This window comes from Uloborus diversus, chromosome 7, assembly GCF_026930045.1.
Source record: "Uloborus diversus isolate 005 chromosome 7, Udiv.v.3.1, whole genome shotgun sequence".
In the NCBI taxonomy this organism is placed as follows: Eukaryota; Metazoa; Arthropoda; class Arachnida; order Araneae; family Uloboridae; genus Uloborus; species Uloborus diversus.
In genome coordinates this window covers 15,375,483-15,391,881 of record NC_072737.1, presented here as the reverse complement: position 1 = coordinate 15,391,881, position 16,399 = coordinate 15,375,483, and the positions used below count along the sequence as shown (strand labels likewise).

The 16,399-nt window shown below is 35.5% G+C and overlaps 1 protein-coding gene across 2 annotated transcripts in view; it reads right to left on the bottom strand.

Moving 5' to 3' along the window:
• LOC129225741 (SEC14-like protein 2) overlaps positions 1-16,399 on the bottom strand; it is a 91,482-nt gene that overhangs the window by 29,630 nt on the left and 45,453 nt on the right. For both annotated transcript variants that reach the window (XM_054860240.1, XM_054860241.1), the window contains exons 2-3: positions 4,871-4,946; positions 70-139 (exon numbers count right to left, since the gene is read on the bottom strand). In XM_054860240.1, coding sequence (XP_054716215.1) covers positions 70-139; positions 4,871-4,946 — 146 coding nt within the window. The remainder of the gene's footprint in view (positions 1-69; positions 140-4,870; positions 4,947-16,399) is intronic.

Below are 16,399 nucleotides of genomic sequence, written 5' to 3'. Positions count from 1 at the left end.
CGGCGTTCATGGTCACGCAAGACTGTGCCTGTCATCCACTGAAATGAGACACGTGATTTTTCTTCTTACCTTTAAGCCACCTGAGAAGAAACTGGTCATCGTGTTGGGGCTGTAGCACGTCCTTCAGAACTTTTCGAAACTGAAACGAAAACGAAAAAACAAACTCATGAGTCACAGCGCTTTCGAAAAGTTTTACGATTCAATTGACCCTGAAGCCTACTTTCTTTTGGGTCTTTAGCCCTTTGAAAATAGGTCTCTGTCCAGCAGGTGGTTTAACCGTCACCCGCACAGGAGGGGGACTGTTTGCGCATTGCATGCAATACAGTTAAAGGTTCTGCAAAAATATTATGTGTTTCGTAAAGAACTTAAAACCGTTGGCAGATGTAGCCATAAACTTTATTATAAGTGGCTGGCTGACGTATTTTAGTTTCAAAAAGTAAATGCATATTTCATAACTTATGTATTCCCCTTATTTTCACAAAATACGGTAACGGCACCAGTAACAGACAAGAGTCCAGTAACAGACAGTCGTAAGTTTGGATTTAAATAATAAGAATTTTAGGGGGGTAAAACGGATGTTGTTGCGACCTATGAATACGGTGCAACCATACAGTGTTATCAGAGTGGATTTTATGAGCCAGTTGGTATTTACAAGGCAGCGGTGGAAGGTTATGAACAGCTACCACGAGGTCAGCTGGTGTTTCATGTTCACGTGAATTTAATAAGGTTTTAGATCTAAAAATAAAGATATTTTGCTCATTTTGAAGAGAAAAGGGGAATTATTCCCATTACTCATCCAATCTGTTACTGAATATCATCAGAATTGTCGGTGTCTGTTACTGGGGGTCGGACCATTTTTCAAAATGTAGCAAATAAAAATAGAAGTTACTGATTTTGGATCCAGAAGCAGACAAAAGTTAGATGAGATGTAGTAGCATGAGAGAAAAATAGTTTAAAAAGTTTAAATTCATTAAAATATCAGAAAATTAAGTCAACCTGAGAGCGATGTCGTAAGCATGTCTGTTACTGGTGCCGTTACTCTAGTTTAAAAAATGGCCGATTGAATGACGCTTGAACAGGGCAGATATAGGCGGATAGAAACGTATAAATGTAAGTTTGTTTACAGTATGCTAACAGCCATGCGTTTAAATTTATTAATTGCCTGTAACATACTTTTGTTCAGGTCGCATTGATTAACATAAGAATCACCAATCCAATTTCGTAATTTCTGTATTAAAAAGTTGAGAAGAGTCATTAGGACTAGACTAAAAGATTAAGTGACCAGTGAGCGAAAGCAGCGATGTTTATGGGACTGCATCAGCAGTTCCGGGGGTTGTTGAGCGTTAAGGAGCAAAGGACGGAGCCCACTAGTAGTGAAACCTGTGTAAGTTGACCACCTGTGGTGCATTACTTTAGTGGTCAACTTACAGAGGTTGATTTATATAATAAGGGCTGATTCCGTGGCTGAAAAAAACCCGGTCAACATAGACAGGTGGTCAACTTACAAGGGTGGTTAACTTCACAAGTTTTACTGTATACGCGAAAAAAAACCGGTCAACATAGACAGGTGGTCAACTTACAAGGGTGGTTAACTTCACAAGTTTTACTGTATACGCATAAAACTAGATTTTTTTTCACTAATTGTGTGAAGTTTTATAAATATTTACCATTGTACTTATCGCATTAAAAGCAATAATGTCATGTTCTTTTACAAACTACAGTTGACTCTCAGTTTTAACGACGCTCTATTTAACGATTCTCTCGATTTAAAGACGACTTTTCACAGTCCCGGATGTTCCACTGTAGTTTTAAAAGCATTCTATTTACGGACGCATTCTACTTAAGGACGGTTTTTTGTGGTCCATTGAAAGTCGTTAAACAGAGAGTAATATTTCCCTGACTGAGTTTATTTCATTGCGTATTATGTATTTTAACTTTCCATATGTTCTAACTTCAGAGAAGTATGTGTGAATTTGAATATTACTTCAGTCCAGGCAGTTTACGACAGTCTTCAGATCATACAGCTCCAACCACCAGATCACAAAGGACTTTTCCAACTTTGAATTTTGGAACCAACATCATGCTATAGTACCGCTATCTTTTATCAAATCCAGTATCAAGCTGGAACCGATTTGCTGCCGAATTCAATAGTCTTCTAGACTTGAATGAATATTATGACGCAATTAGTATCGGGAGTGCCCACCTCCCTCGGAGCAAGAACCTGCCCCCAAAAGGAAAAGATGTCCCTCAAAACAACCCCCACCCTAAAAGTTTCAATGGCGCAGTCTGTTCAGTATCATGCAGAAACCGATGTTTAATAAACCGGCAGATAAAATATGCTGAAATTCCAGAAAGATGATTGTTCGAATGAGAGGCATTTGGGCTTTGGCGTGCAATAATGAGGATGGCGAGAGCCTTGAGTAGTGCAATCTACCTAACTAAATGTTATCAGTGTCAGCAAGCGCGCTCATCCCTCCTAGCTCTACCCACCAAGTACCCACGCGAATACCACCCCTCAATCCTGGAGGCTTCCTCTTAAAATGGAAAAAATACCTCTTGAAACAACTGTCCCCCCCCCCCCCCAAGGCTTGTTATATCTCAGTCTGCGCCATGACCTCCTCTAGGTGAGAACCCCTGTGTGTCAGAATCTTAAGTTGACGAATGAATCGTTATAATTGTGTTACGATTCCACAAGCTGCCACACAAAATGTTTAATGAAAACAGTCAGAATCCTGAGATAACGAAATGATATAACTGTAATGTTTTCTCTGAGCTGCTAAATCATATGTTCAACGAAAGCAATTCACTGAAAGATCATGAGCCAGTAAAAGAAGTTGTTGTTGTTGTTGTTGTCGTGTGCCAGTTAGGTTGGCAATTTGTTGTGCGCTGCTTCACTTTTCCAACTGTACCGTAATTTGGTGTGAAGTCCGACTTCTACAGTACACACATGACATAAGGACCCCGTTTACAGGGTAGGCAACCAATTGCAGCACCACAACACATTCACACAAAAAAAAGGACAAGGACAGTAGAGAGAAAGTACGTCCATGCCCGAGCAGGGATTCAAACCCTGACCTTCCTGACGCAATCAAACTTCTCCGACCACTAGACAAGGCAGGCGGCAGTGAAAGAAGTTGAAAGCGTAAACCGTTGAAACTTAATTTAGCATGTTGTATGGCACAACCCATGAAATAAATCACCGAAAATTAGTATTTGTTTCATAACACAACATACAATAATATTTACACCAGTAACCGGCCTGTAGGCAGTGACATTGGAAAGAAGCGAAATGTTCTGGAAACTATCAATAACGCCATTACGTGCCAGAAGCCATTAAGTATCCCTCGTGTTGGAAGACATGTTACCTAAGAGTGCTCGGAACTACATCTAGAAGGATACCAGTGACCTCATAATGGTCACGTTTCTTGCCATGCTGCCAACGACTCATAAATATGCGTATCGCATGAGAAAAATTAAAGTGGAACGTTTGTTCAATTGTTGTTTCTTTTCGTGATTTTGGATTTGGAATCGCGTTTGAATGTGTTGTTTTGGAAACAGTATCTCTTGGGTTTTCAATCTTTTTGTAATATACCGGTGAATCGAGCCGTGATTGCGTTGGTTGCTTGGGTGTGTGACGTGTTCATATTGTGAGAAATATTGTTCGACGCCGAGTCAAATTTTAGGGACCAATTAGCTCGATTTTTGTTTGTGAGATTGATTGAATTGCGTAAGTTACGCGAAAGACAGACGATTAACTTGTGTTGTATTTTGCAACGTTTACGCCTGTTTTTCTGCCAACTTTCCTGCAAAAGTAAGGAAAATAACAAGATCAAAAACAAACAACAACCTGAAAGAATGTTCAATATCCCACAAAATGAATTCGAAAACAATTTGCTATTCAATAAATGTTTATCTGTTTCAAATGGGGGAAATATCAATCCATGAGTCTTTGTCTTTCCTTGACAACTATTTAAACAGATTCCATTCAAAACAAAACAATGGTTCAATAGATTTTAGCCACGGTATTTTTGTCATGTAGCTTTTTTTTGTATCTGAACATTTGTTTTTCATTTCTGAACAATTAAAAAAAAGACTGTTTGAAAGTAGTTTAAAGCTGGACATTAGCATCTACAAGCGACATTTAAAAAATATAATGTGAATATAATATAATAGTTTCTTAAAGTCAAAATGTCCAGCAAGTTCTAACATTGAAATTGACTTGAGGTGTGTTGTGTCAGTTATGAATCTAATGTTCAAAAGCCTGTCAAGGACGACTTGAAGTCTTCTTTGATTTCATGTGTTCTAATGTTCATGAGTTTAAAGTTATGTGCAGCAATATTAAATTTTGTGTACGAACTTAATTTTCATTTAATAACCAGCTTCAGTTTTGACTTCCGATTTTTCGTTTGCACTACAAGTATTGACCACATTTCACACCTCGGCAAGGAAAGTGACACAACTCAAAAAATCAGCTTTTTGAGAAAATCAAGGTTTTCGCAGTAGTAATTGTAAGTGATTTTGTCTCAAATATTACAGTACGCTCAAAAAATGATGATGTGATGTTTACTGGTTAGTTGTTATTGTCTAAATTAATATAAGCATGCTTAAAGTTCAAGAAGATTTTCTCCTCTTGATTATATCGTTTTACGGTACCACTAATGTAAGCTAAATTTGAGCGAGTTTTGTGGCAAGAAAGCGCATTAAATTTAGATTTTAAATCAATAGTTAGTACGTTTTCCCCAAATCCTAGTCCAGGTACGCTATGGTGGTGGTGGCATGACCTCTAATCAATGTGCTAAAGGGAGGCACAGAGTCAGAAATGTTAAGAACTCCTGATTTATAGCATGCAAAAACTGGAAAAACAAATTACCTCTTTTAACGCTATCCTCTGGTCCTCTTTCTGGGAATAGTCACATTTCCCGTTCATGATACTTATGTCCAAGGAACTGTAAGAGAACAGAGACTTGAGTCAGTCGAATATCATACATGTAATCCATATATAAAGACATTGTAAGGACATTTATTTAAACTAACGTTCCAAAAAATTGGAATTGTTTTGTTTAGGTTATGAATTTTTTACACGCAAACACTTTCATTAAAATACATAAATAAAAATAATAATTTGAAAAAAAATCAATTAAAAAAGGTTTGATAGCAGTAAATTTCGTTTATCGTAACAAATTGATGCTAGGAAATAATACATTGTTGGATGTGCTTTATTTATAATATCTTTCGAAAAAATCATATTTAATCGAGTTTTACTGATATTTTTTTGTGTTTTTGTATATAAATTCCGATAAATTACTATGGTATGAATAAAGTAGCTGATACAGAAAAAGCTAAGGCAATTTTCTATGCATACTTTTGCATTTACTCTCATCCCCCAAAGAAAAAAGGCATTTTCATTAATTTTGTTTTATGTCTTGATTAATCATTGGAAACAAGTCTGTCGTTCCTCGTTGAGCCACTGGTGACGAACTTTATTTATGCGGCAGTACACAGTATCAGAATGTTTTAAAGCAGTCTAAACTGAACAATTAAAATTTCTTTGAAAATTTACATAAAATGTAGTTTTTCTTTAAAAAATATTTAAGATTTCAGATGTGTTTTTTGAACTGCTGAAGGTTCGGACTTTTTTTCTGCTGTACTTTTTATTTATTTAATTTTAGTGTTATTAAGCTCATTTTTTAAATCGATTAAAAGTTAATATCGGTTATCATCTCAAAATGCTGTGTAGACAAGCCATGCCACACTGAATTTTCCTAGACTCTCTGTGAGAAATAATATATCTGGCTACTGAAAGTATTTCCTGGCTTTAAAGATTTTACAATTTTTGTCGAACTTAGTGTATTACCACTCTGAGATTGGTAATATCGTTTAAGCATGAAAATCATCTTGTGTTTTCCGGCATCAAAATGGCCGCGAAGAGCCGGCACGAGTTTTATAGTGGTTCCAGGGAAAATACGATTCGCGCTTCTGTGATTCGGAGATGTGGATGTAACAAAACTTGATTGTTCACCCATGAAAACAGGAGAAACTTGCAATTTCAAGCGTCATTTACATGTTCCCAACCCACTCTTTTGACACTCTTTCTGCAGTTCAGAGGTTTGAGGTGAATGCACTTGGTTAACCGATCCTAACTCGCTGCCCTTCCAACTAGTTTTCATTGTAGGAATTGTAAAACGTTTCGCTAGCAGTGTTTGTCCACTAGTGAATGACATGGTGCAACATATTCAAATGATGAAATCCTTAGAAAAAAGAACAGAAATATGCATATTTTTTACACATCTACAGCTCTAGTTAAGGGGTCTCAACAGTGTTACCATGCTAATACGCGTAGAAAGAGAGCTCGATTTTTAAAAATCTGTACCTCCTAAAAAAAAACAATTCAGTAATTTGTTTTTTTTTATGATTGTAAATGCATATATCAGTAAACAATTTAGTATACTTAGATTACTTTTAAATAAAATATTGTCCTTAAAATAGAAAAATCTGAATGCCTTTTTTCGAAATCGTGAAAACTGAACGTTTCACTCCATGCATTATGCTGAGCTAAGTAATAGGCTAATGTTTACAAAAAAGGTCTTAAATTGAACAATTATATCATAATCAAATACTATACTCCTTTTCTCCAAAAAAATTTAAAAAGTTAGACATTTTTTAATTTATAAAACCTAATTTTTCTTAAAAAACTGAGAATTGAGGGTAAAATTGTCATAAAATATTTTTTTTCACATATTTTAAGTCAAATTGCTGTATAAGTTTTCAAAATAAGTTACAAAAAACATTCACAGAAAATTTCAAAGCAATAGAACAGCAAGTTTTTGAAATGTAATGCACAAAACTCCAAATTTTGCGTTTTGAGAAAAATGTGTTTAAAGTGGGCGTGGCTGTATCCTGTAAAACGCAGATTCTGGAAGTAAGCAAATATATTTTATTTAATATCTCGGGAAGTTTTTCTCGTATCGATAAAAACTTGCTACTAAAATGTTCAGAATAAATGACAGTACACAACATGTTTTTTTCTTCTTCAAAACATCGATTGAAAAACTGCATGAGCTGTATGTTACTAAGAACATGGTGGCCAAATTATTGGCTCATTGCACAAAAAAAAAAGCACAAAAGTTATTTTTATACTAAATTTATTTCACGAATGACATTTCTACTCCATTTTTCGTTTACACACACTTGCAATGTTACTACCGAATATTTATATAACCCCCTTTTGTTTTTAAGACCGCCAAAATTCTTCGTTACATTGTGGTGATAAGTTCCTTAATGGGGAGGAGGGGGTCTATTTTATGGTCATGACGCCAAACTTCAATGAGGCTTTGTAAATCCATGGCCTTATTCAATATCATCAAATGAAATGCAAGCGTTATCCAGTGAGGCTATATGGTTAGGACATGAATGTTTCTCAAGAAAAAAAAAAAAAACACGGTGTTATCAATTCGGTTTTACTGTGTACTATACAGTATAAGTTCAATTCGTCTGATCTCGTTTAAGCAGTATATTTTAACGATATCTGCAACGAAATTCCTTCTTCATTGTTCTTTTGAAAATCTATTTTGAGAAAGCTTTAAGAAATTCGCTGCCGATTTCGCGCAAATGCATGAAGCTAAATAGCTTCTCTGCTTGAATGGAAGTTTATGCTAGATGTGTTTGCTGAGATAAGCGTGGAGCCAATTTATCGGCAACGAAAGTGTTGCTTTTCCATCATCCAAAGAAAACATAGTTTTAGACAACTAAAAGTGTTGAGCACATTTGATGCAGTGAGAAGTAAAGGGATGTTAAGTGGACATTTTCAAGTTTTGAATAAAACGCGTTTAAAGATAACATAACATCCTAGGTAGGTTTACATTGATTTTTTTTCAGCAGCACTATACAGCAGCAGTACCAGAGATACTAGTACCATCTCTTGCCCAAGACAGAGGAGAGGTTCACCTATCATTTGTACTGGTTATCTCCAAATTTTTAATTTTGCCACTTACATCCCTTTGCTTCTTTCTCACTGCCTTATATGTGTTAGTGAGAAGCAAAGGGATGTAAGTGGACATTTTCAAGTTTTGAGTAAAACGCGTATGAAGATTACGTCCCAGGTAGGTTTTCATTGAATTTTTTTTTCTAAATCATGCTATACGACAGCAGCAACTACCAGGGCTACTATTGAATTTTTTTTTCTAAATCATGCTATACGACATCAACAACTACCAGGGCTACTAGTACCATCTCTTGTCCCAAGACATAGGAGAGGATTTACCTACCATATTTACCATGTGTGGTTATCTCCAAATTTTTAATTTTGCCACTTACATCCCTTTGTTTCTCACTGCCGCATTTAATCGTTCTACCCAAACTTCTTACTTTTTAGCGTAAAGCTTAGAAATTGCAATACAGTGGACGCCGGTTAATTGAATCAGTGGTTAATTGACTCAACAGCTGTAATGAATCAAATCGTCAAAAACAGAACAAAATCCAGCGTTTTTGAATTAGTCACTTTTTGAATCAGCCGTTTTTTGGAATTGAAACTGTTTAGAACAAACGTGATTCATTTTAGCGGCGGCTACTTTATAGCGTTGGGAAAATAGCATGCTCTTCTTCTAATGCCGTGGCTAAAACCCAAGTCGTCTGCACAGTAAAAAACATACAGCCTTGAAAATATCTAAGTCAATGGGATCCCGTTAACTTTTCTAGTGCCTCCGCTCTGTTTAGGGGTTAAAGAAGTCTGAATGCGGATGGGGAGGTTCTGACTTTGAATCCCGGCTCAGGCATGGATGTACTTTTTCTCTCCTAGTCCTTTCTTTGCGTGAATGTGTTGTTGTATTGTGAGTGGATGCCTGCTCTATAAACGGTTTCTCATGGTACGTGTGTACTGTGATAGTCGGACTTCAGACCAAATGCAAAAGTTGCAAAAGTGAAGCAGCACACCCCAAATTGCCTGCCTAGCTGGCACAAGACAACTACAACCACATTAACTTTTCTCGTTTCGGCACAATTTCTTTCTTAAGTAACATTGACAGAGTTACTTCGGAAGAAGGTGTATTGTTACTTGAAACCTTCATGGAAGCCCAGTTTCCTAGATATTTTCTAGAAATAGCATTTTTTTTACAGTGCAGTTGAAAGACAGCTGTCCTAAACACCAGACCACATGGGACAAGAAAACCACATCACTGATACTGTTCCGCAATTTTTGAAAATTATTCTTTGTTGAGAGAAGTATGAATTCATTGAGCAAGTTCAAAATAATCAGGAAGATGAACTTGTAGAATCTTAGTGGGACACCGGAGACAATGGAATGTCTTCATCGGGAGAGTCCACCAAGGTTATGCTGCCCTGATTGGGTTTCAGACCGCATCTTCGGGAAGATATACATTCGTTGTTGCACCAAGGCCACCTTGCCTACACATGATCGTGGATCTGCACCGATTAAATCTTGGAGGAAGTTCTCGAGTGCAATTATTTATCCTCTTCGATCGCAGACGAAACCAGAAATTACCCATTAGTGTCCGATTTTGATTAATGGTGAAGATCAACGCCGCTAAAAACTGGGCAGTCGGTTTAATTTATATTTATACAACGCAGTGGTGGTTTATATATGAATACTGAAAAGAAATGAGGTGTAATTGCGTAAAGGGAAAAGTCGCAGGACGTGAGAAAATTTGAAATGGACACAAGATAAATAACAATTTCTTACTAGGGGATATAGGAAGATAGTCTGGTATCTTTTTGAATAAAAAATGCTCAGCATACGAGCTGATGTGAACAGTGAGAAGCTCTTGATGGTGCTACTTGAATTTTATGGCCCGGCGATAAACCATTAAATCACGTTAAAAAAAATAAAAAAATAAAATAAAATAAAATAATAATAATTTGAATTTTGACATCTTGAATTCAAATTATGTTTTTCGCAATCACGAGTGTGTGTATATAGGCGTGTGTGTTTGTGTGTATGTGTTTGTGTATGTGCGTGTATGTGTTTGTGTATGTGTGTATGTGTTTGTGTATGTGCGTGTATGTGTGTGTATGTGTTTGTGTATGTGCGTGTATGTGTTTGTGTGTGTTTGTGTATGTGTGTATGTGTTTGTGTATGTGCGTGTATGTGTGTGTGTGTGCGTGTGTATGTGTAGTTGTGTATGTATGCGCGTGTGTGTAGGACATGGATGCAACCTGGAGACGGCTTTCGCTATAGGAGCAGCATCGTGAGGAGCCCGTCGACGGTGATGATGCGGGGGGTGGCGGTGGGAAAATAAATTGATAGGACGCCAAAAACAGTCAAATGAAAGCAATAAGCAATCGTGATTGCTAAAAAAAAAAAAAAAAAAAAGCCAACCGAAGAGCAACGACAAACAGTTTCGTTTTTGACATCTATATGCTAAAATTTCAGGAATTTCTTGAGTTGTTCGAGCTTGGCAACGTTTTAATATCGGTGACTGCACATATCTTGTAATATCTTTTTGAGAACTTAAGGGAATGGTTAGCGTTTAAATTTACGTTTTTCGTAGCTTCCGTGGCTTTGTGGTAGAATCTTCGTCTACTAAGCCGGAGATCGTGGGTTCGATTCCCGCCGGTGCACAGAGTATGATTTCCTCTCTCTGTGCCGTAAATCTTTCTTGTGCTGTCTTGTATGTCAACAACCTTTGAAAACTTTTACTATTACTGTCGGGATACAACCCACCCTGAGAGGTTAGGCATAAATCATCACAAACGAATACATTTTTCCAAAATTCCTCCCTCTGGTTATCTAAAGTCTGACTAAGGAGATAATCAATATCACAATGTAGTTTTAAAGTTAATTTTCTGTTTGACAGAAAAAAAGCACTCAAAAATGCTCATGTTTCTCTAATACTCAAACAAATTTATGACGTGATGGAACCGTAAAGCGAGTCTTAGCATCGCATTATATCTAAGGCCCCTATATATACGAGCCGGCGCATCAGCTTAAGATTAGCCTTTTTGGATCGGAGCGCGTGTTTGAGTGGTTGTCTTTTCTGGCGAGTTATCGCGTTTGATGATTGTTCACTGTGAGCAATTATTAGTGGCACGTGAATTGTTCATAAAATAAAATTTTATTTTCGTCAAATTTGGCGAAATCCGAAACTTTGCTGTGGTAACCCAAGCAGTGCAACAATGAAAAATCCGATCCAAAATGGCTAAACTTAAGCTGTTGCGTTTTACGCAACGGCCAGCGGCTCTAATTATATCTATGGTCATTACTTTCTTGATAACCGCTGTAATAACCATTTTACTATAAAACACCAGTAACAGAATAAAGAATTAGTAAGATATAACAGTCACAGTTCCCTACGCACTGAACACATTGTGTTTGAAAATTCCGTTTAAAATCGTGGATCTCTACGCGTCACAGTTTTTACTCAAAAATCTTTTCGAAATATGTATTGACAAAAAGATATATTATTGCCTTTTTTTTAAACGTGAAATAAATTGAAGTTCCGATATGCCGTCTGATGCAAAACGTGCTGCCTGTCAAAGTTAATAATAATAATAACTAAAAATAAATAAATAAATAAATAAATAAAAAAAATCACGGGTTTTGTTGACGGAAATGAAATTAGACATCACATAATGAGGTCGTTTCCAAAACTTTAAAAGTATTTTTTTCTGAAAGAGGATGCTTAAAAACATAGGGTCTGACCATTTTTTAAATAATTTCTTCAAGTTTAGTATTTAAAAAAAAATACTTAAATCGGTACGCTTTCATTGATTATGCTTCTGCCGATGACATCACAAATGATGAAATCTTTTGATTTGTCTTTGTTTCTCCCTGGAATTCATTTGTGTGTTAATTTAATTAGAACCATTTAAATATTACATTTTCCCTAACGAATTTACATTTCACAGCATAGTTGCTTTTTATGCAATCCTGTATCTCCTTACTTAGCCCAGATCATCTGTTATTGGCATACATGATAACGATAAAAATACTACTATAGTTGAAGCAAACCTAACCTAGTAGCATTGTGAAGGCTAAGCAGATCCTAATCATTGCATAAACCTCGCTTCCACGTTATGACACTGAAGAAACTTGATGCTTGCTTCAGAGAAGCCTTCATTCAAAATTATCACCACAATTACTATTAATATTATTGTTGTATGGCGTCAAATTTTTGAAACAATGGGCTTTATATTTTCCTAATCATTTAATAGGGCTTTATATTTTCCTAATCATATTATTCCCTAATCATTTAATAGGGAAATTGCATGAAATTTACTGTTTTTTGACCATAACTTTTTTTTAAAGGACAAATATGGTCAAACAAAGTAATGGGACCTAAGTTAAGCCATCCTCAATCCATTAAAAGAAGAATCATCAAAATCGGTTCACTAGGTGAGACGCTGTGAGTGGACAAAAAAAAAAAAAAAAAAAAAAAAAAAAAAAAAAAACATACATACGGTATGAACTGATAACCGCTTCCTTTTTGAAGTTGCTTAAAAAGTCAAATCTATTCGTAAACGTTCAGAATTTTGTTTCAATATTGAAGCTTGCAGAGTAGACCAGCAAAGTAAATATTTTAAAAATGGAAGCAAAGTAAATATTTTGAACATGATCTGGAATGGATTAATAAAGAGATCAGAAGAGCAGCTGTTGCCACAAATTGAAGTGATACAAAAGAGAAGGCGAAGCAACCGTATTTAAAAATGTATTCGATTAGAATAACGATCTTATCATGGAGCATAAATCATCACTATCTTCATTTTATAACTCCTAAACTATAAACTCCTAAATATAGTTACTGTATCTACTATACAATACTATTATAGTGCATCATTTTATTATTACTTCTTGCTGTGAGTAGCATGTTTTATTTTATGTCTTTCCCTCCCATTGGTCATTCATTTTGTGCATCTTAAAGTATTTCATGTTGAATAAAACAGTTTATTTTTTAAGTAGAATATAAGTTCACTACTTTATGCAAGAAACTGTAGTGTATACGCGAAATACACCAGCCGAGGACTGCAGTTTCGTGCTTATTAGCACTCATCAGCCCGGCGTAGGAAAGTGACTGAGCTGGAGATGGAAAACCTCTTAAGGAAGCCAAGAGTGCGAAACCATATTAGCTACCAGTTTTGTTTCGCACTCTTGGCTTCCTTAAGAGGTTTTCCATTTCCAGCTCAGTCACTTTCCTATGCCGGGCTGATGAGTGCTAATAAGCACGAAACTGCAGTCCTCGGCTGGAAATGACTGAGCTGTCGGTGTATTTCGCGTATTTTTGCTTTAGCCCTGGCTAATGGGCGGTAATTTACTGAATATACTGTAGTGTATAGTTGAGGAATGCTTTAGAGCAGTTTGAGAGGTGTTTTTAAGTGCCTAAAAGAATTTGGTATGCTTCAAAAAAATTTCTATGCATATATTTTTCCACAACGCGAAATTTCGACTTACGCGAGGCGTCTTGGAACGCATCCCTCGCGTAAGTCGGGGCTCGACTGTATTTTAAGAAAACAAACGAATGCATTACATTTTGTGCTCTTAATTTTGTATACAAAGGTGATCAAAAGAAGCAGCCACATTATGCCATCGCATTTTCCTCCCATAATAACAATCAAATAGGCCTCTCAAAAAATATCACTGTATTGGTCGGGATCAAGTCATATTCAAAAATGTTTTTGCAACAATCTTTTGCGTTCTCAAGCCCATGGCGTGCTGATTGCGTCACTTACAGAGGAACTCATAACTTATTCTTTGCGCATTACCTAAAACTTGGTAGGGGAAAGCAAGAGTAATCTACATGCTAACGATGACATACAGCGGTTTTTTCTTGGAATTTCAAATAAAATTATTACCAGTCACTAATTTCCATAGGAATCGACTTGCATTTGCATATTTGGAAAGTTTAGTAATAAGTGACAGCGGCAAGTTCACAAATTACTGTTTCTGGATTGAAAACAGGATATGTATTCAAAAGACTGACACGTAACAACTTTCAAGTGAGTTTAACTGTACCAGCTCAGTGTTCTTGAATTATGTAATCCTCAAAGTTATTGAGCTTCGAGTCTTTATGGTCTGTGATGGTGAAAATAATTCAAGGACCAGTACCTTTGCCATCGCAAGAAGAATTTGTCGAAGTTTTTCAAAAATGATGACGCAGATTCTGTTACATACTATACAGCTACATACCATCTTTTTACAAATTAAAACGAAACTACAAGTAGTTTTAAATGCTTACGGTGCTTACTAAGCAAGGTTATGACGTGGGGTAAATACCACAAATTGGTAACTACAATTCACAATTTTCCAGGGAAACTCAACAAATTTTTTTTCAATGTGGGGTAAATACTACTAATAGGTAACTACGATTCAAACTTTTTAAGGCAAACTCAACAATTTGATCTTTTTTACAATGCGGGGTAAAATAAATTCTACAAATTGGTAACTAGGATTCAAAATTTTCACGACAAACTCAACAATGTGATCTTTTTTCAATGTGGGGTAAATACTACAAATAGGCAACTACGGCTCAAAATTTTTACGCCGAAATCAAGAATTTGATCTTTTTTCAATGTGAGGTAAATATTGCAAATAGGTAACTACGTTTCAAAAATTTCAAGGCTAAAACTCAACAAAATTAATCTTTTTTCTTGATTTTTGGAGAACATTAAGACTTGATGAAGTCTCATTTTACCACTATTTCAAAATTTCACGCATGAGAAGTATTTATGACCTCCCCAAAGATTGAGTCTCTGCACTACTGATATTCATTTAAGTTTCGGAACGAAATGCAACAAACAATTGAGGTAGTAGGAAGCAAAGGGATGTAAGTGGCAAAATTAAAAAATGGAGATAACCAGTACAAACGGTAGGTAAACCCCTCCTCTGTCTAGGGGCAAGAGATAATACTAGTAGTTATATGAAAAATTATCATATAAGTTTTGTGCTACAATATGATTAAAGTGAAAAACAACGTAAATAAAGCACAAATATTGGAGAAGATACAGCATATAGCTATTTCAAGGCTACAATGGAGCCTCTTCATCAATGCAGAAAGCTCACCAACACAACCAAAAGTTGCGGGAGAACATTTATCTTCTCCAATATTTGTGCTTTATTTACGTTGTTTTTCACTTTAATCATAATACTAGTAGCCCTGGTAGGTGCTGCTGTACAGCATGATTCGAAAAAAATTTCAATGAAAACTTACCTAGGATCTGATCTTTAAACGCGTTTTACTCGAAACTTAAAATAGTCCACTTGCATCCCTTTGCTTCTCACTACTTCATTGGCACTTATCAGTTCTTGCTGCAACAACTCTATCTTTCATGACACGGAAAAAGAGTTTAAGGTTTAAATTCAAACTTTTACAAACATGTGAGTGTAACATTACGTTTTTTTTCACAAAATTCATGAAGAAGGAGAAATATGCAATTGACAAATGGTTTTCAACCGCAGTTTTTTTTTTTTTAAATCATATTGTTCATTTTTTTCACATATAAAGTAATATAAATAATTTCAGTTTGGAGATTCATGTTACTTTTACATTTCTTTTTCTTCGTCAGAAAAATTTAAAATTGAATTAAGCGTCTTGAAAATTGGAAGTTCGGGCGTAACATCGTTTTTCCCGTTTCAAAAAGTATGAGATTTGCTACAATTCTTAAATTAACGCAACTTCAACTAAGAGAAACTGTATGTACTCACGTACAAGTTTACGTCCCTACTTTTCGCGAAAAAATCAATATAAAACCGAGAAATAATAAAAATGAATAATAATAATAAAGATTTAAAGAAAAAAAATCGGAGACATTTAGCCCCCCCCCTTTTTTTGAAAATAAACTTTTTAAAAAAGAAACGAAATGTAACAAATCTGTTTACAATCAGAAAATGCGCATTTTTTTTTTTTTTTTTTTTTGTTTGTCTTCTACGAATGGTTTCGGTTTTGCAATCGCGAATTTTGCTAAGGGTTCGTTTTCTTGATGACGATTTCTTAAATTATTGTTTCTATTTTGAATTATTATTATTACCAATAAAATTTTAGTTTTTATTCTCTTGCAACTTGATCACATTTATTTTTTAAAACTATCGCTCATTTCCATACTCTAAAACCATACTGTAAATTCTTAAATCTGGAGTTTCCAGCACTTTTCGTGTGATCGTTCTTTTATCCTTATTAGATAGTCTTCACTTAATGGTGGAACGGTATAAAGTTATATCATAATTTGTCATTATTTGTTTCTTTAGTACTTATTTAAAAGTTTGGTTCAAAATTAGGAAAACTATTCACGCTTTTTCAAGATTTTTTTTTCAACAGATCTTCCGCAAAACCTTTTGGAAATTCTAGTAGCGTAACTAGGGGTTGGCAGGAATGGCTCTCGTCAGAGGCGCAGCAGCCAGGGAAGCGGCATTTAGACTGATTTAAAAAAAAAATTAAAGAATTTTTTTTAATCATAA